At 36.0% G+C, this 24,321-nt stretch overlaps 2 protein-coding genes and 1 pseudogene across 2 annotated transcripts; 1 reads left to right on the top strand and 2 right to left on the bottom strand.

Annotated features, from left to right (window-relative positions):
* The first annotated feature begins 205 nt into the window (after window positions 1–205).
* VAD1 (GRAM domain family protein) lies at window positions 206–10,896 on the top strand. The gene is made up of 18 exons (XM_088248742.1): window positions 206–531; window positions 821–880; window positions 2,999–3,049; window positions 3,302–3,367; window positions 3,720–3,815; window positions 3,940–4,041; window positions 5,681–5,778; window positions 5,872–6,059; window positions 6,499–6,539; window positions 6,994–7,075; window positions 7,207–7,293; window positions 7,440–7,494; window positions 7,827–7,893; window positions 8,073–8,172; window positions 9,344–9,405; window positions 9,491–9,530; window positions 9,787–10,091; window positions 10,386–10,896. Exons 1-18 carry the CDS (start codon window positions 337–339, stop codon window positions 10,632–10,634), a joined length of 1,944 nt encoding a protein of 647 aa, XP_088104868.1. The 5' UTR covers window positions 206–336; the 3' UTR covers window positions 10,635–10,896.
* Window positions 10,897–16,425: 5,529 nt separating this feature from the next.
* LOC110750658 (phospholipase A(1) DAD1, chloroplastic-like) lies at window positions 16,426–17,484 on the bottom strand. Its single transcript, XM_021951018.2, has one exon. The coding sequence runs from the start codon at window positions 17,482–17,484 to the stop codon at window positions 16,426–16,428; it is 1,059 nt and encodes a 352-aa protein (XP_021806710.2).
* Window positions 17,485–19,452: 1,968 nt separating this feature from the next.
* On the bottom strand, window positions 19,453–20,796 carry LOC148296856 (uncharacterized; annotated as a pseudogene).
* Between the last annotated feature and the right edge of the window lie 3,525 nt (window positions 20,797–24,321).

The following is a 24,321-nucleotide window of genomic DNA, read 5'->3' on the forward strand; positions in this document are numbered from 1 at the left end:
TCCGTAAAAAAAGGAAAAAAAACCCCAAACCATAACGTCGTTTCCAAAAAGAAAAAGAACAAAAAAAAACGTAGAAATGCAGCCGACTGATGAAGCCACGTGTACAAACGTCAACGATGCCGACTGACTCTCTTCAGACCTCTCTCTCAACTTTCCCTCGTTTTCAAAATTCACTCTGACGTAGACTGAAACTACACCCACCAAACAAACAACAACCTAACCGACACTTTTTTTGTCTAAACCCCCCCCCCCCCTCCTTCCCCCTCCGAATCAGAAAAGTCCATTTCTCGTTCTCGGACTCCGGACCCGAAATCCAGACCCGAAGCCCCGTCCGCCATGTCCGTGGCCTCCGCGAGCCCGGAGAGGATCCAAGCTCCGCAGAGCCCGCTCATGGAGCCCTCGCCGTCTAGGCTCTCCACCGCCGGACCGGCCTCCGAAGCTGAAGGCTCGTCCTCGCCGGTTCTCTCATACTCCGCCGACACACCCGATCGCAGCGAGCATTGCAATTCTTCTCCCACCGTCGATCCTCAGGTCCTCTTCTCGCATTTAACGCACTTAGCTTATGTACTTGTGTTGTGCTACAGTTCTGGAATGTTCGTGATTTTGGTCTCCCAATTTGGCAGTACAGGCTTTCAAAATCTAACTTTAAATTCTTGTTTCTTTATTAGTTAGTTTTTACATGCCAATTTAGGAAGAAGAAATGAATGAATTTGCTTTATTTGTAAAGAAAATAAGATTTGGTTTGCTGGAGAAATGATTTTTAGTATAAACTGAGGAAACTTGTGAATATTATTTTGATTTATTTTCTTTAATATTACAGTCTGCAGCATCATTGAAGAGTGAAGAGTATCGCCAGTTGTTTCGTCTTCCACCGGATGAAGTGAGTGATCAAGATTTTGGGTTCCATTCAAAGTATTTATTTTTCCCTTTTAATACAAATTTTGCATCTTAACTCTCTCTCTCTCTCTCTCTCTCTATATATATATATATATATATATGCTCAAAAAAATTACTCAACCGTGAAGAAGGAAACTCTAGCCATTGTTCATGCAGTCATGAAATTCGAAAGTGATCTTTTAAATAAAGAATTCCTGATTAGGGTGGACTGTAAGGCCGCCAAAGATATTTTATTTAAAGATGTTAAGAACCTAGCCTCAAATCAAATTTTTGCTAGATGGCAAGGATATATATGGATATCTCCATCTTCATTCTCTCTTTAATTGGTATAGAAGCAGAAACAATGTTACCACAGCCTTATTCTATCGATATATATCAAATAGGAAGGCAATCATTTCTGCCAACCAAAATTTGAGGAAACCTTATGCTTATTTACTGATGCACAACTACTTATAGGTTCAATGCATGACAAAGAGGGCTAGGTTTGATATGGGACAAGTTTATCATTTGAGTATAAACTGATTTGGTGTAGATCTGTGAGCAATAATGACTAGACTATAGCAGAAAATTAAAAAGAAAAATAATATCTTTGAGGCTATTCTAGGATAAGAAAGGTTGGACCTATGATTAGTAAGAAAAAGATTAGTATTTGATTGTATTTAGATGCAGGAAGTTTGCTAGAGCTGAACGTAATAGCTTACTGATGTATTGGAAGAATAGTAGTAGATAAAAAGACAAAGAATAACAAAGGAGTAACTAGGAACTACACCTAGAGTACTTGAGCATCACACAGAGAAGGACGCATCAAAATCTAACATAGTTACTCGCATTTCAATCTCTCTTCCTTTAAACATTGCAGTAAATATACTATGTCATATATATATATATATATAATTATAAATAACATATTTCTTGACTTGAAAATCACAGTAAGTACCCCGGAATTTGTGAGTAGGCTCTACCTGATTTTAAAAGCACTAAGATCCTTTGTCACTAAGTATCAACTAGATATACACTGTATTCCCACCCTTTTGGGTCGGTTCTTATTGATTTTCAATTCTTTAGTTTTCCTTGTTAACTTGCTTTTCGAATTCTGTATCACTAAGACAATCCTAATTTAAACTTTTAATTCTGTCTTACTGTCGTCAGAGTTGTTAGCATAATATTTATTGTATGTTTAGCTACTTAGAAAGTGATGTGTTTTCCAACCACTAACCCACTTTTGGCATTGAAACATCCACCACATTTCTGAACAATGTTAAAAAGTCAAGAGTATGTTCACTTTCACAAATGCATTGGTGGAGAAATCAGATGCAGAGTTGAGCAGCATCGTCAGTTTTGGACAAAATTACCTGTTAAATTTGGCTTTAGGAGCCTTCTGTAAAAAAAAAAAAAGAGTTAATATATGTCAAAATGATTGTTGAGCTTACACTCCCCAGGTGACTTCATTCTACTGAATGTTACAAATATATGAACACGATCGGATAATTCTGATGTATCCTGTTTCTTGATGTTGATGACTAACACCATAGAGCATGAGTGGAAATCCACTTTTCCAGTAACCTATAATGTGAATAGTTAGCTTGGGAGTAGCGTTTGGGCTGTAAGACATTGCAAGGAATGATAGGAGTTAAGACGCCTGGTTGTCCCTGGATATCTTCACTTTATAGTAAAGTTGTAAAGTTGTAATTGAAGGGACTACCAAAGCTTATTCTATCTTTTACTTCTCAGAAAAGAAAGCTTGATTGTGGCCTGCAAGAATACACAGATTATAGGCTTCTTGGATGACATTTAGTCCATCTGTATATTGAAGTGTACTCTGTTCAATGGAACACTTCTGGCATATATTATATGTACGATGCACAGAGGGACTTGCCATTACATATTAATTCATAGTAGTATAGTTGTAAAGATTTCAATGTGATGATGAGTAGAGCAAGATTTGCTTCTCTCTCTCTCTCTCTCTCACACACACACACACACACACATGCACAGTCCCTCACTCACATACATGTATGCACAGAGTTGAATATAACTTCTATGTTATTTGAGTATATTGAGTATATCTTTTGACATTTTCATTTTTTCCTTTTCACTGTAGGCCCTCATTGAAGATTTCAACTGTGCATTCCAGGAGAACATACTTATTCAGGTTCAGGTTCATTTGATATGTTTTATAGGTTATTATTTTGAATATTAAGTTTTATGTCAGGAGTTGCAGTATCTATCTTATAGTTAAACCGTTGTACTGCTTCTCATTGTTTGGCTGGTTATGTTTTACCATATTATATTTTGGCTAAAATTTTACTTTTATATATTCTTTTTAGCATCTTGATCGAATGGCAATCTTTAATGAATAAAGTTCTGCTTGGTGTTGCTAACTTTAATTTTATGTATTTTGTAGGGTCACATGTACCTGTTTATTCATTATATTTGCTTTTACTCAAATATATTTGGATATGAGACAAAGGTATGGTGTTCAACTTGTCCTAAACTTCTATTTTAATGAATATTACAATTGTTGCGAACTGAGTGCTATATGTCATGTATTCCTTTGTTTCATTTTCATAGGACATTAGGCAGACACGGTTCTTTTTCCAATTTTGTTCCTAGGACATTTGTTGAGTGGTTTGTAGTCAGGAAGAACCTGAAAAGGGTGGTTATGCATAGAAATGAATGCAACTGTTTCCCATGGATCCAATTGGTTCCATAAATTATTTCAGGAGACTTAAAACTGATTCACTTTCCGTGTAACATTATGTTTTCAATTTTGCTTTATACTAAAAAAATAGATTATGTACTAAACGTAAATTCCACTTCAGAAAATAATCCCATTACAAGAAGTCACAAGCGTAAAAAGAGCGAAGACAGCAGGGATCTTCCCTAATGCCATAGAAATTTTTGTCGGAGCCAAGAAGGTAGTGCCAAATCTGATGTTTGTATTCCATCTTTTTACTTTGTACTGGTGATATCTTGTAAACACCTTGCGTTCAATGCCATTTCAGTATCACCAGTGTCTTACACCACTTATTGATTTGGCAGTACTTCTTTGCATCCTTTCTGTCCCGTGACGAAGCTTTTAGGATCATAAATGATGGATGGGCAGAATATGTGGATGGTTCCAAAGCGAATACAGAACAGCAGGTGTCGTAAATTTAATTGTATTACTTAGTGGTGATAAATTTGGTTCTGTTTAAATGTATTAATTCATTGATAACTTCTGCTTTTACCTCTACAGAATTTCATGAAAGAAGCTTTCATTGTGTTTCCTAATTAGTATGTGCATAACTCGTTTTTCTTTCTTTTTGTTTTTAAAAAAGGAACCATACATAACAGGACATAATTTTTTTATAGTGTAAGGCTTTGAGAATTTGTGAGTGATTCTATTCATCTCAGTATATGTAGTTACAGGAAAATGTAAAGGCCTAATTAATAGTCATAGAATCATAGGAAAGTGTAAAAGCCTAATTAATAGTTACAGGAAAATGGAACTAATAGTTACAAGAATGTGTAAAGGTCTAATAATAGTTACAGAACATTGTGAAAGGCAAGTAAAGAACTAAGCCAAAAGTACACTTGACACTGAGCAACAACTAGGGGATGCTACCTAATCCATAGTTTATGATGTCATTTTTTGTTTCCTCTTCTTAACTTCAACTAGGTATCCATTTACCCAGCATTTAATTTATGCTTTTATAGTGAACTTGATTTTTAAATATCATATTATTATCTTTATTTAGTTTTTCTGAAAATTACTCTAATGCTTGATATTATACTCTCCACACACGAGGACAATGCTGATATAGTGCATACATTAAATTGATTGAAATTCGAAATGACGATACAGATGTAGTCTTGTGTTTTAGATTGTTGTAGTTTTGTCCCTAATGTTGGATTTAGACTGCTCCTTGATCATGAAGGGATGTCCATAATGTCTAGTACTAAGTAGAAATCCAGTCTAGTTGTATAAGGTTTTTCACTCAATTTGGTTTAGCGACCACTGAATTGATTGTATTAACTTATCATCTCTGGTGGCTGAGAGGCCTCGTGAAAGGATGCTTGGTAATTAGTTATTTTCGTATCAGCATTTTCTAATTGTTATTGTTGTTGCTGCTGATGGGAGTATAAAATACTTGGTCTATGAATGCGACTTGTAAGTCAAAAAAAGAAAAAAAAAGAATTTCTGTAAGCTTTACTTATTGTTAATTCTTCCCTGTAGTTGCTGTTGTAAGTGCTTTTGTGTTACATGTCAACACCAAAATCCTGTTCACATGAAGATTCTTACCTGTTTCTCTGCTTAATCTTTAAACTTTAGATTTACAGTTTGAAGTGTATGTCTACAAGAGTGTGAATTCTGGTATATTGAGTTATGGGGACGACTGAATATCTGTTACGTACGGATGTTAGTTGTTCTTGATGTTTGTCAAAGACCACGATAAAGTGAACTTCTGTTATGGGTCACTTGTACTTGCAATTGTAGTTTTGAAAGGGTAAAACTAGCTCAACTGTGGAGTTTATCATATATGATATCACATTCTCTATGTTAACTTGAGCTGCGTGTAACACGTGTTTATGTATGATCAGTCTTTTGGTTACTCATGAGCTTTACATGTGCGCATGAGACTTCAGCAGTTTGTTAAGTTTGAACAGTTATTTATCTCTATTGCTTGCCAACCATGGTATATTACATTTTATATGTGCTTAACCAAAAATATAACATCATCCTTTTCTTTCTCCCACCTTCCTTCTCCTCCACCCTCTTATCTGCTGATTTTTCTCTCAGGACTCAATATCTGAGACCAGCAGCCAAGAGAATGGAGTTGTAATTGAAAGCGTGGAAAGCTCCAAATGCTTAGTTAATGAATTGGATTCCACTGACAGGTACTTCATGAGAAATATCTTTAACATTTTAGTCTGGTATGTGATGTTTTGTGACTGTGACTCAACTATGTTTATTGCACATACATGGATCAGGAATGAGGACGTTCATATTTCACAAGATTCTAAGCCTGCATCCAATGTTGGAGATGATTCTGTGTTGACATCACTTCCAGAGCCACAAGATATTGCAGAAGGAGATCTAGAACCATCTCTGAATGGTGACCCTTCATGTTTGAAAGACTCTTTGATCTGGAAGGAGGAAAGTTATGATGCTCCAAATAGTAAGTTCATTCTACAATCTAGGATCATTGCTAATGTTTCTTCATTTGTCAAGGACGAGCTTTGATCAAACTTGGATTCCTGTGTGTGTTATAATCATCTTTGTGCTGCACCATGTACCTGTGGAACACAATCTCTACTTTACCACACAGTTTCTAAAAGTAGTATTTGGGGTCAGTTGATCTGTGGATTTATTTCAGTTGACACAATTATACATGGATAAGTCCCTAGGTTTTGGTTTAGGTTCTAAAAGGGTAGGGTGGGTTGAAGTTGGTCATGGGTTCAAATCTTTCTAACACGTGTGTATGTGTGTGTTGCTTGGCGACTAGCTTTTGGTGATTTAATTGATGCTTCTATAATTTTTATTCTTCAAATTTCATTGTTTGAGCAATATTGAATCCATCAATTCCAATTACTGAGCTGGTTATTTATGATATGCAGTTCCAGAATGTTATACAAAGGTTGCGGAGTCACAGTTTCCGGTAGTTTTCTTTTCTTTTTGGAATAATCACATTATATTTATGATTTTTTCAAATTGATTGTTTTTATGTTGAGTGAGTACGTTCTTCTCCCTTAAAGTTTGGTATAATAACAGTAAGCTTTCTTGAGTGGAATATAACACTCCATCTTTGTAATGTTTGATGTCTACATGACATTTTACCCCTTATGTTACGATGGGTTGATATGATAGATTGATTATATTATACTGAATATACCCTTTTGTCTAATGTATGTCTACATGACAAGCATTCATATTATAAACTGTAATTTTAGAATCTAGAGGGGAGGTTTTTGTAATTAGAACAGAGCTTGAGGGAGAGGAATGTAACTTACTCTTTTATGTTCTGCGACATGTTTATTTATTTCTTTGTTTTGAATAGTGATTCCATTATGGGAAAGTTCGATTTGAATTAACATCCAATCTATGAAGTGCAGATAAAGGTTGAAGATTTCTTTAGTTTATTTTTTTCTGATGACGTGTTCACCGAATCATTTCATAGAAGTTGTGGAGATAAAGGTAAATACCTGGAACTTGAGGAATTCCTCTATTTAGTGCATTATTCAGGTTTCTTGATGGTTTTAGAATATAGAGGGAAAAGTCTAATTTTTTATCTGCTCTTTGCTTGGATGGTTTTATGCCTTTCTCAGAGTTAAAGTGTACTCCATGGCAACTTCATGAAACGTTTGGGCATACCCGTGATGTTTCATTTCAGCATCCAATAAAACTTTATTTCGGTATGGCTGCATTATATGTTTTTGCATTTTTACATTGTCATTTACTTCATGAATTTATTACACGGGCTTACATGCGTTGTAGGTTGATTCTATTTTATGTTTCACACGTTTTTGCACTTGAAATAACGTTTTGTGTTGTCATAAAGGTGCAAAATTTGGTATCTGCCAGGAGCTCCAGAAATTTCGAGTTCACAGAAACAGGTTTCTGATATATTGTTTATTATGCCATTTTAAAATGTTTCTTGAATTGGTTTCCATAAATTGTGATTATTATTGTCAGGAAGGTATGGCAAATTAACTTAGGCACCATGTCAATTTGAGATTGCACACATGCAGATCTGGTTTTTGCTGGCAAATTAACTCATGTATTATCCTTCTTTCTTTTGAACTTTCAACAAGCTATTTTCTTAAACTTCTTCTTCTCTTACGTCTGTTCTTCAATTCTTCTACCTTATATTTTTGTATCTTTAGCATAAATGATCCAATGAGTGTGTCTGTTATTTTCTTGACACATTAACTTTGACTCTTGCCAGCCATTTAGTTATTGAGACATCACAAGAAATCAGCGATGTGCCTTATGCGGATTATTTCCGGGTTGAGGTATAAGCTACATTTCATCCAATTTCACATTTCCATGTTACATGTTATATGTCTTAACACAAATTATCTTCATAATTTATTGATTACCTTGTTAAAACCTTAGTCTTTGTATATCAAGTCACTTTATTTCTAACCAAAGACTACTTTTATAATACTTAATTCATATTTGGCCATGTCAGGGGCTTTGGGACATTGAGAGAGATCCTGATGGATCAAAGGAATGCTGCAATTTAAAGATTTATGTGAATGTGGCATTTTCAAAGAGAACTGTTTGGAAAGGTGTGCCTTGGACAACACTTGTTTATTTTTTGAATTTATCTTGGTTTGTGTTGGTCAATCATGGATATGAAAAAGTGACTTGAAAAATGATTTGATGAGAACATGGCAAATGTCACGGTTTTCAACGAAAAGTAGACAACAGGCAATGACAGGCATGTGTAGTCCAGATGTAGTAAAATGTCATATGAATATACAATTCTGAACTTTCTAGCAAAATGGAATATAAATGATAGTGGCAAGTATTGAAGTTCGGTTATAAAATGAGCTACTTGCTTTTGGAAGGTTTCAAGAGTATGATTCTGTAGCGTCCAACCCATGTTGGACAAAATAAATAATTTTGGATTATACATGTACATTTTGTTCACAGGGACATTGTCTCTTGGGGAATTACTGATGGAGAGCATAACATTAGTTGCACCCCCTAGGCATTTTTGAATAAGTATTTTTTTCTCTCACTGATTCAGTGTAATGACAATCTATCATTATAGGTTTACATGTAACTCTTTTGATCATGGGACTAAGGGGTTTGGCTCATAGCCCCGAGGCCTCACACACACACACCCCTTTCCGGTTCTCTCTGTAAATTTTTGTTTTTGTTTGGGTAGTTCTGTACAAAACAAACTCCTGTGGGTAGTTATCCTATTTTTGTAAGGACCATTATACCCTTTAAAGTTTTGCAGATTACTAATAAAAGGGGTGTTTTTGGGGTTTCAAGCCTGTGTTTTACAATCATAAAATTTGAAGGTTGGGGCTGAAATGGATTTATTGATCTGGTCTTTCTTTCAGGAGTTGGATACTGACACAAGTCCTAGATTCTTTGTCTAATAAATAGAAGTTTAAATATGAAGAGTAAAATCAATCAAAAAGGTTTCTTTTCTTAGAGATCGTAGACAAATTCCAAGTATAGTGCCATGAGCATGTTTTAGGCTTGTTTTGGCCCTGAAAGCCTGGTGAGGGTGCTGAATCCTCTGGGGATTTGAGCCCATTCAGGCTCGAGACATTTGAGTCTTTGCCTTGGTCTGGCTTCAGGGTTATATGCTTTGCAAGCATTAAAGTTTAAAACATTTTTATTTCAATTACAAGATTCAGATTCTGAAAGCGTGCTTGTGTGTTTGCTATACTGTCTTGGATTAAGCTTGATCTGATATGAAGTGAGTGTATGTGATCACAGGCAAAATAGTACAGTCTACCATGGAAGAATGTCGAGAAGTTTTTGAAACCTGGATAAACATGGTATCATTTATTTCTTTATGCATCTATGTTGAATTCAGAGTTTGTCAGAGTTACTTAAGATTGTGCACATTAATGTCTCTTTCAGGCACATGAACTGTTGAAGGTGAAGAATCTTGAAAGAAAAGGTAGGACTGTTGCAGACACATAATTTTGATCAATGGGGGAGGGAGAATTCGAACTTGGGACCTCTTCCAACATCGGGAAGAGAAGTACCACTGGACCAATAGCGAGTTGGTGTAGACACATAATTAATTGGGTTTCTAAACAATATTTTATTCGTTGGTGATGTAGATGCTGGCGTTACTACAATGTACAATGATTCATGCAACAATCTTCAATATGGTTACTGTGATTAATTCATGTCATTATTTTGATAATCAGAGAGGATTCCTGCTGTTAGCATCGTTCAGAAATGTGAAGTTCATTCTGAAATTGAAGCAGAGATGGGTGAATCAACAGAAATGTTTTATGAGCCCAGTGAAAATAGTACAGTACAACACATATCTGAATCCAAGGATGCAAACCAGCGAGTTGGCAATCTGTTGCAAGGAAATCTGATTGATGCTTCCCCTCTTACACCATGGTTAAGAGAATCTGTGATGAAATTCCAGTCATCTTTGAGAAGTCAAAGCAGCCATCTTCCCTTAATCTTAGTTATCGTTTTTGCCGTGATTTTTATCATGCAGGTATTTAATCTCAACCAGATTGGTCAATTATTTATAATTATATGTTGACTTTGGGTCTGTGGAATCTATAATTACGTACCAAATAAATAGTTAGAGAGTACTACATATTTCCTTGGAATTGCTGTCATGTTGGACTGAGTTGCTGCTAGTTTGACCTTTGTTTTTTGTTGCACTAATTTGTTTACATGATGTTGCATGATGCATAATGTGACAATCGGTGGGAATTTGCATTGTATCAGCTTTCTTAATCCTTCTTTGCTGTTGGTAATATGTGTTTTGTTTCTTTGATTGCAGTTGAGCATTCTCGCGCTACTAGCTAGACCGCAACACATCCATGTGCACTCTCCTGCGGACTACATGAGTAGCTTGGGCAGCGTAGTAGGCGAAAGATCGTCTGAAGTCGCCAATTGGCTGGAGAAGCGAATCCATCACCTTAAAGATGAGATGCACTTTGTTGAGACTCGGCTTGAGAGCATGCGGCACGAGCATGCTCTCTTAAAAGCTCAACTTGAGGACTTTAAGCATCTTAGCAAGCGTAGGTAATATCCAATTGTATATCCTTCTCATTCTAGTGACGATAAATGAGTTTATTACCCTTTCTGTTTTTCTTTTCCTCTGGTTTTCTCATAGAGAAATGTATGTTGTTCGGTCCTGTAAAATCAATAAATTTGTAGAGAAACTCTTGATAGAAATCTATATTCATCATTCCCCTTGGGATTGGGAATGGCGATCCACGGCTTGTCAAATGTTGTCAATTGATTCGAAGAAGTTAATTAAAGAGCACATAGCTTCGGTTTTTCTTTTTTCTTTTTTCTTCACATCGTATGTTTTGTTAGGTGTTTTCAAATTAATAGATGGGGTGGTTATTATCAGAACTTTTAATTATTCATTGGAAAATCTTGAGTAGGATAAGTTATTATGTTGGTTTTTATTTATTTATTTACGTTTTGTTGAAATCATTGGGAGACTACCGGTCCGGTGCTGCCTTTTTCATCCCAATTGGAACAGCCAAAACTTCAATCTGCTCCAGTGGTAGGCAAGCACCCTCTGGAAGGAAGGACCATTGCAATCAATTTCGGATCACAGCTTCTACTCTTCCATTCTAATTTCTTGTTCTATTTGTAGCATTCAGCTTATAATTAATATGTACTCTGGGTGGGTGTTCCCAACTCCTTGAGCACTAATGCTGGGCAAAAGTTCCTTATGAAGCTGTGAAGCCTTCCCAAAAAGAATCCAACATGATATATCCTCTACTCGTATTTTATGTGCTAATACTGGAAATTCCAATAGAAGCTTGAATGGAAAACGCTAGGGGTGGACATGGTCCGATTCAGCTTGGTTCTCTCCTCAAATTGGAATTGAAATTGACACTATTCATTTGGTCTGGTTCGGTTCGAAATGACAAAATATTTTTATAAAACCGGTCTGATTTGGTTTGCCCAAAACTTGATTTAGTTCCCGGTTTTGGACCAACATATTTTATGTTTTGAATTTATGAATTTTATTATTATTTTTTTGGAGCTTAAAAATTCACAAATGACTCAATTTCATGTAAAAAGAGAAGTGGTTTGGAGTTTTGTTTGGGGAAAGATTATTGGGCTTAGAAATTTAGTATTGGGCTTAAATATTTTATAATAAAAAAATGAAAAATACATAGCCTGTTCGGTTTGGCTTGGTCAGATTTTTTCACCATAAGAATCGAAACCGAAATCGGACCAAACTGATCAGGTCTAGTTTTTGGTGAACTCGATCAAATTTTTGGTCAATACAGTTTTTTTTCAGCCTAGTTCAGCTCGCTCTTCCAATTTTTCAGTTTGAATGCCCATTCCTAGAAAACGCTGTCATTTTCCACACAAAAAAAAAAAGGTGTAGAAAACTTTCAAGCCCGTATCATATTATTTTCATTTTTAAGTTTTTATTCACATTTTTTTTTTAAATTGAAAACATGTTTGGTAACAGATTTCGTTTTCTATTTTTTAAAAAGTGAACTATTTTTTAACATCACCATTATTTTTGGAAACAACTGGAAAGTGTTTTCAGTTTTCGTTTTTATTTTTGTCCTCCTTTCTCATTCACCAATTTTACATTACCACACATACATTGCACTCCCGTTATCAAAACTCGGTACTTGGACATGGCTGCTAGACTCCTGCAATTAGCCGCATACTCATTTCGGGCTATACACTCCACTACATGACATAATGGTTTAAAAAAATGTCCATCTATGTTTTTTGTTTTTATCTTTTTGTCCTCTACATGCATTTTCAGTATCCTTAAGTTTACGTCTATCCAGGTTCACAGAACATGGTAGAATATCAAGTGGTGCCCCCCTCCATCTTGCGCATGCCTTTCATGCACCTAGGTTTTTCTATATTTCTTTTCTGAATATTTATTTAATTACTGGGAGGAAGCACAACAATTATGAATAGTTAGGCAGAAGCGAGATCTAGAAGTGGGTTTTGTTTGTGGATATGAATCTTCCCCATTTTATCTACAACAAAACAAATGGAAGAGAATTGTTTTATTTGTGGATAATGATATATTTTGATGGATGTAATGTAACCTCAAATTATATAAATATTTATGTTGTTTTCATCATGGAAATTTGAATGTATAATCCAACGGGCAATACTGTTCAAAACAACGACGGCCTTTGAGTCACAACCGCAAACACATCAGAGAGACCCTACCCTAATCCTATTGGTCTTGCCACTTAGCCTTCTTTAAATTGTGCAAATAAGATCATTGCAAAAGATCCAAAAACCCTACGTACCCTACCATTTTCGTCATGATTGATTGATTTTCTCAGGAATTGTACGATGTGGTGCCGAAATTCAAAACAGACATTATTGTGAGATTTTCTCAGGAATTTCACTCTGGATATTGGAAAAGTGCACATGAAATATACAAGAGTGAGCCGAAAAAGCTTGGCCTTTCATTATATCATAATTGGTGAAGACCACCACCGACCTCTAAAGTTAAAGAGCCAATGGATTTTCTGCAAGTTCTCTCTCTCTCTCTCTCTTCTTTTTGGTGTTTTGTGGTTGCCTGTTCTGGTTCACTACAGAATTGCTGATTGGTTGGTACACTACCAAGATTCTGAAATTGATTGGGAAAGTAGGGGCCGAAGGTAAAATAAAGCTGCTGTATCTTTTTAAGATTTATTCTTAGCCTCTTCATAACAAGGTTTTGATTGGTTTGGCCATGTTCCACATTGTTCTTATTTTTTGTGCAGAGGATATTGAATTTTCTGAAGAAAATAAAGACCCTGATAGTGCAACATCTGAACATTCTTAGTCTCCTGGTTTTTAACGGCCGCTGTCCACATCATTTGTGGAGTTGACTTGTCCTGATTTGAGGTGTTGTCTTTCCGAAAATGATAGCATCATTTGTGGATTGGATGCTTCTATTTACATACATAAAATGTTTCATTATTCCATTTTTCCTTCTTATCAATGTTTTTTTAATTTTTTTAATTTATTCACCCCCATAATCATACAAATAATATTGGCATGCTTTGTTCGCTTCTCAACATGAATAAATTCTTAATGGATTATGGAAGTATGTGGGAATGATTATGAGACGATGAAAGATTGCTTTAAGACACGTATTTTAGACCTTATTTGCCCCCACTACTTTTCTGCAAAGAAGATAAGCAAATAAGCCATGTGGATGCAATGAAGTCTAGCTTATAGGTGCTTGTGAATGTTTTGCACACTCAAGGACAAGCCCGAACACACTAAGAGATGTACAAAGATGCTGAAAAAATCTAGAAACTATAGCTGCATATTATACTTTCTAGAAGCTTTTTGTTTGTGAGAATAATGGAGAGGCAATGTTGGGTAATCTTGTGTTTTTATTGATCCATATTAAATTTGCAGAGATTCCATTTCTATTTATAGAGATATTTGAGTCTTTTCCTGAATAGGTATTACACCTATTCGAATCTATGCATGTCTTGGATTATACTCTTCACCAAGAGGTACCAGTTTATATGAGTCACCTCCTCTTTTCATGTAGGAGCGTGACTGATCAATGTTTGAGAACATGTATCTGAAGTGTTTTCACGCTTATATACATTTCCTAGATACATTTGCATCAAGAGACACGATTAGAATGCTCGAAATCGACCAATTTGACAACCTGACAGGTCTTTTTTTGGCAAATTGTACCACTACTGCAGAGCAAGGGAGAAGCCACCTTAGGCACATGGGTGGCAGGTGCTCCTAACCCAAGGTGGAATTCTTGTTGTTGCTGGGTAGGTGTATGAAAATAAGCACGAATTCATCCTTAATGTGGATATTAAATCCTCTAAATACTCACCAAAAACAAAATAGAATTGCTGATCGGTACCAAGTTCTAAAATTGATGGGGGAAGTAGGGGCCAAAGGTAAGATAAAGCTGCTGTATTTTTATAAGATGGAAATTGTAGTATCGATCTTAGGCTCTTCATAACAAGGTTTTGATTGGTTTGGCATGTTCCACATTGTTTTTTTTTTTGGCAGAGGAAATTAAATTTTCTGAAGAAGATAAAGACCCTGATAGTGCGACATTTGAAATTTTTAGTCTCCTGGATTTTAACGGCCGCTGTCCACATTATTTGTGGAGTGTGTTTTGCCCAAAAATAAGAGGACGTGATTGGATGCCTCTATTTGTATACATAAAATGTTTCTTTATACATTTATATTAAGGAATTATAAAAATCAATTTTCTTCATTTGATTTTTCTACACTCCATAATAAAAAAAATAATATGGGCCCTGTTTTATTTGCTTCTCAATATGAGTAAATTCTTTCTGATGATCATGATAGTCTGGGTTCGTGACAACAGCTATGGCCTAATCTATATCGAGACATATGTTAAAAGTGCCATGGTCATGGCTATAGAGTTATTCTATGGCGAGAGTGCAATATACAAGCCATAGATGTGAACTTTCATATTAGTCACATGGATTCATCTGAATAATACCTTCACTTAAGTTTAATGAAATGATCAAGTGACTAATATGAAGGTCCATATGAGAAGTTCATATATGACACCCTCACTATAGAATTTTGCCATGGCAATAGCAGGCATGGCACCAACTTGTGCCAGTGACATGACCATGGAGCCAAAGGCAAGGGCAGAGCCACCTTAGAACATTAATTTCCGTCATTTATGAAATCCTTTGTACTTTTAAATTTCTTCATCCAAACGCACTGTAAGTATTTCTCCCTAACTTTTTTTTTTCCAACTTATATAACACTCTAACATTCGGTTATATGAGATTATTGTTCACCATGATATGGAGTGTACATAAGACGGGAGAAAAACTAGGATAAGTAACCTTTTTCAAAACCCTGCTAAGCAGACCTAGAATTTATAACTTTTAGGAACTTAGAGCTCCAATATAAAAAAAAAAAAAAAAAAATTAAAACACATATCAAGACAAGTATTTACAACAAGTACACACAGAAGCCTAATGGTAGAAAGAACTAAAGAAGGCCTAATAAGAAAACAAAAGGCCAAAATAACCGCAACAAACTAGTAACAGAGTAATATTCAAGAAGGCCATGAGCTTAATCAAATACAAAATTTCCTTTTCAAACACAGCATAATATAGCATTAAAGTATGTGTGAAAAGCTTGGAGGGGAGGGGGTAGTTCGAAAAGGATAAGATTAAGATTAAAAAAAACAAAAAGGCACTGTAAAAGAGATTTTGGGTAATAACTAATTTTTTATTTTTTTTTAAATTTCTTACAAGAGAAATCTAGAACTTCGGGTGTAGAAAAAAATATTTGTAACCACTTAAGTTACAAGCCTAGCAAGAGATAATAACTAATTTATTTCAACTGATAAGATGTCAATGACATTACCATTTATATAACAAATATTCGCATTTTCACATATGAACCATGGAAGTTTTAATGGGACACTTCCGTGTGTATAAGAATTAGGGCCCTCTTATTAGAATATTATTGCGCTTTGTGATTATTTACACGGAAGTCCTCTTATTAAGGACTCGTTTGAAACTGCTTATCTAGAAAGCATTTATGCTCATAAGTATTTTTAGTAAAAACGTATTTATTATAAAGATATTGAAATTTTCATAAGCACTCCCAAGCAGCACTAAATTGTGAAATTAGAAAAACCAACGAACAAAAATTAAGAGGAATAATAGACTTTAGAAATTGTATATAAAAGTTAAAAACTCGTGCCCTACAAAAATGAGAACACCCCACCACACTTCATTAAAGGGGCGATTCTATTGTACGTGCGTTATGTGCCGTTGTGTACAAGTCCACCATTCAAAACCAATTTGCTCAATGAACCTTGGTACTTATGAGCAATAACATCATGCCATCATCTCATTAAAAGGACACTTGGAACTAACAAAGCCTTTCACCAAGTGGAGGTATGTCTTCAGATCATGACATGTGGCGAGGTTGCTTTTGTTGAGATAGGGTGACTTCTTGCTACTAAGTCTCAGCTCCTGTCCCATGTCAGCATATACCCATTGCGTGTCTTCCACATACTTAAGAATCCATCTTGGCAAGTTTGCCACGTGGACATTCTTTGTGCTTTCCACATCATCACCATCTTCAAATACAAACCCGGGTACTTTGGGAATTGGATCGTCTGAATTGACAATTCGGAGTATCCGGGTTCCACTTTTGTCCAGCTGGCATCTCAAGCTCCTATTTCCGACACGGGGCCCACCGAACGATACCACTGTCACCATTGGTGCATTTGCAAAGGTGGCGGTTATATCATACGCGCTCAGAATGGCAAGTGCTGCTCCAAGACTATGGCCTGTGATAGTTAAGCTAAGTGGCTCATCACCGTACAATTCGATGATTTTTGAAATCTCTTTCCTAATCATGTCTTGTAAGCTAGAGAAAATGGTAGTTCTTGAAGTGTAAAGGCTTAAAAAGCCTCTTTCTACCATGGGAACACCACTTTTGGGTCCCACATAATCCGGCGCCTCAATTAAGGTGGCTCGTAGATTTTCAACCCATTCCAAGCAAGTGATGGTGCCCCGAAAAGCAATCACAACGTCACGACGTCCCAATCTTGCTATCTCCTCTTTATCTTGACAAATCGCCACGTAACCAATCCAGCTCGACTGAGTAGACATCCAACTTGGCACTCCTCCAATCCAACGTGGCATTTGTACTCCACATGTGGCCCGTAGATTTTTGGTTACCCGGTATCCGGTTTGCCCAAACCCGGACCGGGTCAAGAGTGAATTTCTTGAAAAACGACATGCGGCATAGGTTGGAGACATAGGATCAGAGTCAAAAGAGCGATAGGCAGCCTCCACAAACTGACCGTAGCGAAGGATTTCAGAGCGAAGGGTATGATCAAGAGGGTCTAGCAAACACTCCCAATTATTGCTTCCTTGATATTCCATCCACCTCTTCCCCAGTTTTGGTGACGGCTGGGTTGTGTCCACACTACTGCATTGCATGAATGTCGAATCAAGCTGCTTGAATGACGATGACGTGGCAGCTGAGAATGCTAAGTTGGAGTTTTTCCTAAATTTCTCTGAACGATCAGTTTTGGTGGCAAAAGAAAGGTTTGGAGAATCAAGAGGTGGTGAGGTGGGTGAATTAGCAACAGCTCTAAAACCAAAAGCAACCCTCATATTTTTTGGTTTTTCTTCTCAAATATAGTGGTTGGTCAAGCTTGATTCTTTTGCAAGTTTTGTCAGGACTCGAGAGATGCATGGTTTGATTTTATAGCTAGCTTGCATGCCTCACAAACTGAGAGAGAGAGAGAGAGAGAGAGAGAGAATGGACGATGGTGCATGCACTAAAACAAGTAGGGAGATACCGGTTAGATGGTGAAGATAAAAGATGAAGTCACTGAAGTAAAAGGACTGAGGCTGCGCAAAGAGGACTTCGAGACTTGGCATGAAAAGAAATTGACTGGTGAAACCCATTCAATGAATCAAATTAGGATATTTGATAACGACAAATCTTCCTTTCCGCCCAAGGTGATGCTCTCATGGCATAATATATACTTATATTTTAGTATTTACTTATATATATAGGTAAGTCTCACATTCAGTTGCTTTAGGTATATTTTTAGTTCTTGCTTACTAAAGTGCAAAAGAAAATTACAATTTCTTTGTTTTTAATGGAGAAAATCGAATCATCAACATATTCTCATTCTAACTGATTATCCACCATATCTCACTAATTAAATTAACAATTGCATTTTACAAAGATGGCTTGAATTGAACTTAATACCCTCTTAAAAGGAGCTCAAATTCTTATCCAAGAAGGCACGCCCCTTGAAGAACAACTTCATGCTTTAAGACGAATAAACTAATCCAGTAAGGTGAGTGCAGATGCTTTAAGTATATATACTAATAGAAATGTGTATTAGTCAATCGGGTATAACTCAGTTGGTTGAGCTCTTCCACCTCCACTAATGTGGGCAGAGGTTTGAAACTCTAAGGTACCCAATGAACTCCTTCCACTACTACATTTTACAATTTGTGCGACGAAGAAGAGTTTGTCGTGCAAGGTGAAACTAAGTTGCACAACTATCAGCCCGACAAAAACTTCGTCGCACGTAATCCGTTGCGCAAAGATCGTGAAGAAAGACTTTGCGTGACAAATACTTTTTTTGTGGTCGCGCAAAGTACTTCGTTGCACCAAAGGTTCAGGGACGACATCTTCTTCGTCGCACAAATATTTGCACGATGAAAACCCATTCGTTGCAAGAACACAGAGCGACGATTCAACTTCGTCGCGCAAAAATGTAGGGACGAGTGAATGTTCGCGTCGCAAATATTGGCGCAACGAAAAATAATTTGTCGTGCAAATTTGTAGGGACGAGAGAATGTTCGTGTCTCAAATATTTGCGCAACGAAACTCTATTCGTCGCATTCCCTTTAGAGAGACGACAAAGTTCATCGCGCAAAAATAAAATATATTGTTTTAAAATTTACTTTTACAGTTTTGTATTTTGTAAAAAGTGAGTTTGCGCGACGAAAAGGTTTCGTCGCGCAAAATAAAATATATTTTAATTAAATCAAATCTTTTTTTCTTTTTTTTGGTAAAAAAAAAAAAGGTTTGTTTTTGGTAATAAAATGAAATTACAATTAAAAAACTGTAATGAAGAGAATTTTTATTTATTTATAACATAATATAAATGTATAGTACAATAGAAATGTTTAAAATGTAATTAAGAAAATAAAAAACTAATCAAACAATGTTGCAAAATCTACTTGGTCGTCTGGCAAATGCGGCTCGGAGGTCTGGACATTATCGGCAGGAGCAGAGGTGTCGTGGCCATGCTCGGGTTGGATGGGGTCAGAGGTCGACAAGGGACAAAAAGGTGGTATGGGAACACCAGACCGGGCGAGGGACTATAGAAACTGTGACATCTGGGACACCTGGGTTTCAAGCTGGGCCACCTTTGCTGTTAAAGCACTGTTTGACTCACTAGATGCAAGGGGTCTAGGTTCCCGCCGTCGGGCATTCCCCATCCCTAGACAATATGTCCCTGGCCGCCTCCCGAGAGTCTGATCCAAGGTTTCCGTCAGGATCTGAAACCCCGCATCTTGCGGAGGAGCCACAGACTCGAGCGGCGTATCGGGAGGAAGCTAGGAGACGGACTCATGAAGAACCAACTGGCTCTTCTCCATCATCGTCGTCTGTTAAACATAACATAAAATATTAATTAAAACATTCATATAATAACCATAAAACTTGAATGCGTAAGATAATAATTAAAATGAAAGACTACTTACATGAAGGGACTCGGCCAACTCATTCCCAGGTCGAACATAAATGTTGCCAAAGACGTCAATCTCAGGGAATTTGGACCCCCCCTGAATTGAACAAGAGAAGAAAAATGTTAGTAGGAAAAAAATAAATTAATATTAATGACATATTAAAAATTAAATAAAAACGACTTTATTATTACCCGCCGCCGCGCCTCCCTCCTATAGGAGAAGGGCCTGGAACCTGAAAGATGGAGGAGAGTCTTCTTCTCCCTATTGCCCTTATTTGCTTTGGCCTTCTTCTGTTATACAAAAAATAAAACGTATTAGTTGAAATTCAATTGAAATATAAAAAATTGAATAAACATTAGTAAGAAATGTGTAATAATTTTCAATTTAATATAAAAAAATACCACATAATCGGCCTCCTGAAAATGATCGCAGAGCCACTCCCAACTATCCTCTCGCCCCTCAAGCTCCTTCGGGCAACCCTCCTGAAGAGCGACCTGCGGATCATCATGAAAATGGTGGTGCAGGTCACTCTTCCACTGCTTGTACCTCTCAGCAAAGAGTCTGTTGATGTACGCCAACAACTCGTCGTCGAGGTTCTCTAAATTGTAGTTCGTCTGCAATAAATTCATTACATACATTAAGTATTAAAAATATATAAAATTTGAAAGAAAAACAATTAAAAAGTGGGATACATGCCGACAGCTGTCCACGCACCTCCATCTGCATCTCGTCATACATGACCTTCCAAGTTCCATTTTTCAAAAAAAAACCTATACAAAAATTTAGACAAATTTAAAACTATTCTTGTTTGGTACACCGTATTAGACTTTGGATATGAGTAAATAGTCCATGTCATGTGTTTGGTGTCAACTTGTATTATTTAATTACCTGACTATTTTAAACGGGTACGGCTTTTAATACTCTCCTTACCCGACTAACTAATACAACTCACACACCCTGATTTAGATAATACATGCTTAATTATACAGCTAGGGAAAAAAAACACACACGTTCCGTGAAAAATCCGACAACGGTATTTTCATCTTCTTCTCCCTGGGGTTCTTCTCCGTTATCTTCTCAAAGGTTATTCTCTTCACTCGTCACTCCTCTCTCTCTCTCTCTCTCTCTCTCTCTCTCTCTCTCTCTCTCCAATATACTTCTTCTCTCTTCTTCTATCCTCATCTTCTTTTTCTTTATATATTTCCTCTTTTATTAAATTTTTGTGGAAATTAGGTTATGAGTTTTTCCTTTTTGACTTTTTTTCTTGATGTATTGGAACAATACATGCGGCTATCTATCCAACTCAATAATTAGATAATCAAATTATCATCATGCGGCTGTGTATCCAACTCAATACATGCTGCTGAGTTTTTCTTGAGTTTTTTTCTTTATATATTTCATCTTTTCCAGGTACCCAACTCAATAATCAAATTATCATTCCAAGTTAGCGATTAGAACAATACCTGCGGCTATGTTTTTCTTGTTGTATTTTTTTTCTTCTACTTTTAGTGCTTTGTTGGTTTGTTTTCTAGTTATATGAAAAAAAAAATCTTGGCAAAAACAATTGAAAAACAAATCTTGTCATATGAATCTTATCAAAAAAATTTCGTGTCATTTGAATTTCAATTTCCACTTAAATTATCAAAGAATTTTTTGTAAAAAAATTGTCTGATCCGATGTTATCCAGAACATCACCAAACACAGTATAGTTTAGTCAGACTACTTATCTGGAACAACACCAAACGCCTTATAATATTATGGATAAACAGTTAGTATTGTTCAGAACAGATTAATCTTATCCGACAGAAATTAGTCAATACAATCCGACGTACCAAATGAGCCCTTAAGACATTTAATTGTAACCAACAAAAGAGACGAATACGGTGCTTCAAGTACATTAAATAATAATAATTTAATTGAGTGGTCAAGTTTTAGAGGATTCAAATTTTTTTTTTTGTTGCTAAGTTGATCTTTGAAGGACATACACCCCCCCCCCCTCTCCCCGCCTCTCCTTCTATACCCTTCTTTCCTCAAAATTATGTGTACCAGTTTTTTGGCTGGAATTTTTGCTTGGCTGCGGTGGTGATTTCGTTGGCGACTCTTGTGGTTTTGCTGCTCTTGGAATCTTTGGTGACAACGAAGTAGCAATGCGCTAGTAGTTTCGTTGGTGAATTTGGAGACAGACAATGTGGCTAAGCAGTTTTTACTCACTAGTTGTGGGTTTATAGTTTCTTGAGCTGTAATAATTTCATACTCTTTGTGAGTTTTGTGAGTTGAGCTGTAATAATCGCATTAACTCTACTTGTAGTTTTTACTTGTGAGAGTTGAAAAATTGTAGTTGTCTCGGTAGTTTTAGACACTGCGGTTCATGTATGGCTTGATTAATCATGTGTGGTTACTATGCTTCTAGTGGTGGAGGTATTTGAAGGTCTGAAGGGGCCTGGGCCCCCCAAAAGTTTGATAATATTTGATGTTTGGTCCTCTATTCCTACAAATTTTAGGAAGTATATATAATAATTTTGCTTGTGGCCCCCTCAAGATGTGTTTCTCTTTCCAAATTAAGTGTATATAATAATCACCACTTGACTGAAGGTTGTGAACGTTTTTGTCCACATGCCAGCTTTGGTTTTTTAAAAGTGAAATTTAATGTCCATCAATATATTAATAAAAAAATGAAAGCAGCCAATCAAATAAAGTTTCAAAAAATTTCCTTTATCAAATAGAAAGTAGACTTTTACTCAAATAAAAAAGGATTGGGATTTTAAATTTTTGTTCCTATATGAAGCAACATGAACTTAGTTCGAAGCAACCGCACACAACGAAAGAAAATAATTGAATTTGGTTGTTTGCTCTCCAACCTCCTGCTTCAAAATTTTTAATTCTAGGTTAGATAACTTTACATAGTCATAGTTTTTTTCCTTTGTTTATTTACTTCTTATGAGAATATATTTGTATATGTTTATATGAGTGAAAATTGAAGTTTTCATTGTTATAGTTATATGTTTCGTATCTTATATGTTCTATGCATAGAATATGAATTTTTTTTTTTTTGGTGGTATAATTTATGAATCATGTCCTTAATAAAATTTGTAATTGGATTGTAGATGAAGAAACAACCTAAAATTGATGGATTTTTCAAAAGAAAACATATTGAAGTTACCTCATCTGTACCTAATTCTAATATTGAGCAGTAGCATCTGAAAATCGTTCTGGATCTCCAAAATTTGAAACTATTGACGAAGAAGTTGATATTAATACTTTAGAGCGCAACCCAGGGCTACGTCCACAAATATTGAATTATCATGTTAATCAATGTGATGAAATTCGATGAGCTTACATTAACGTCGGTCCACACCAACCTATACTTTCCAAGTATCCAAAATTAGGATCAGTAACTCATCAACGTAGCGTTCAAAGTTCATGGTTCAAACTATTTCCTTCGTGGTTAGAATATTCACCTGTGGAAGATGCAACTTTTTGTCTACTGTGCTATCTTTTTAACAAACCATATGGACATTTTGGGAAAAATGCTTTCACTCTTGAGGGATTTCGAAGTTGGAAGATAGTTAGAGATGGAAAAAATTGTTCTTTTCTAAATCACGAGGGGAAAGATCCTGACTCCCCTCATAAAATTGTTGAAATATCATGTTTGGATTTGATGAATCAATCCCAGCATATACATGATTGCAATTGATGAGCTCGAGACTGGGAAAGGAATGAACCAAATTGGCATCTTACAACGTACTAGTGATACTCATTGGGGTTCTCATTTGAAATCAATTACTAGCTTGGTAAATATGTTTAGTGCAACATGCACAGTTCTAATTAATATAATTGATAACGAAACTACTTATTCTCAACGAGGAGATGTTGATGTAGCTTATGAGGCAATGACTTCATATGAATTTGTCTTTATCTTACATCTTATGAAAGAACTTATGGAGATCACTAATGATCTTTGTCAAGCTTTGCAATGTCATGAATCTTGTTTCTTCCACTAAAGCACTCATCCAAGAATTAAGAGATGATGGATGGGATTCTTTGCTTACCAATGTGAATTCTTTTTGTGAAGCACGGAACATAGATATCCTAGATATGAATGCTCGTTATTTTGCAAGACGAGGTTGAGCTCGCCATCAACAAGATGATTTTACGATGAAGCATTAGTACATGATAGATATTTTTTATGCTTCAATAGATTCTCAACTTCAAGAATTAAATAGCAGATTTAGTGATCAAACAACAAGCTGCTTATTCTAGGGTCGGCTTTGGATCCTCGTGAAGTGAATAAATCTTTTAGAATTGATGATATTTGTCAATTGGTAGATAAGTTCTATCCACAAGACTTTGAAGATCATGAGAAGATAGGTTTGAGAAGACAACTTCAACATTTTGAGAGTGACGTCATTAGACTTCCAGAGTTCAAAAACTTGTCAACAATTTCTGATCTATCTCAATGGATGGTAACGACTAGAAGATCAACGACATATCCACTTGTTT

Source organism: Prunus avium, chromosome 2 (genome assembly GCF_965620075.1).
Source record: "Prunus avium chromosome 2, drPruAviu1.hap1.1, whole genome shotgun sequence".
Lineage (NCBI taxonomy): Eukaryota > Viridiplantae > Streptophyta > Magnoliopsida > Rosales > Rosaceae > Prunus > Prunus avium.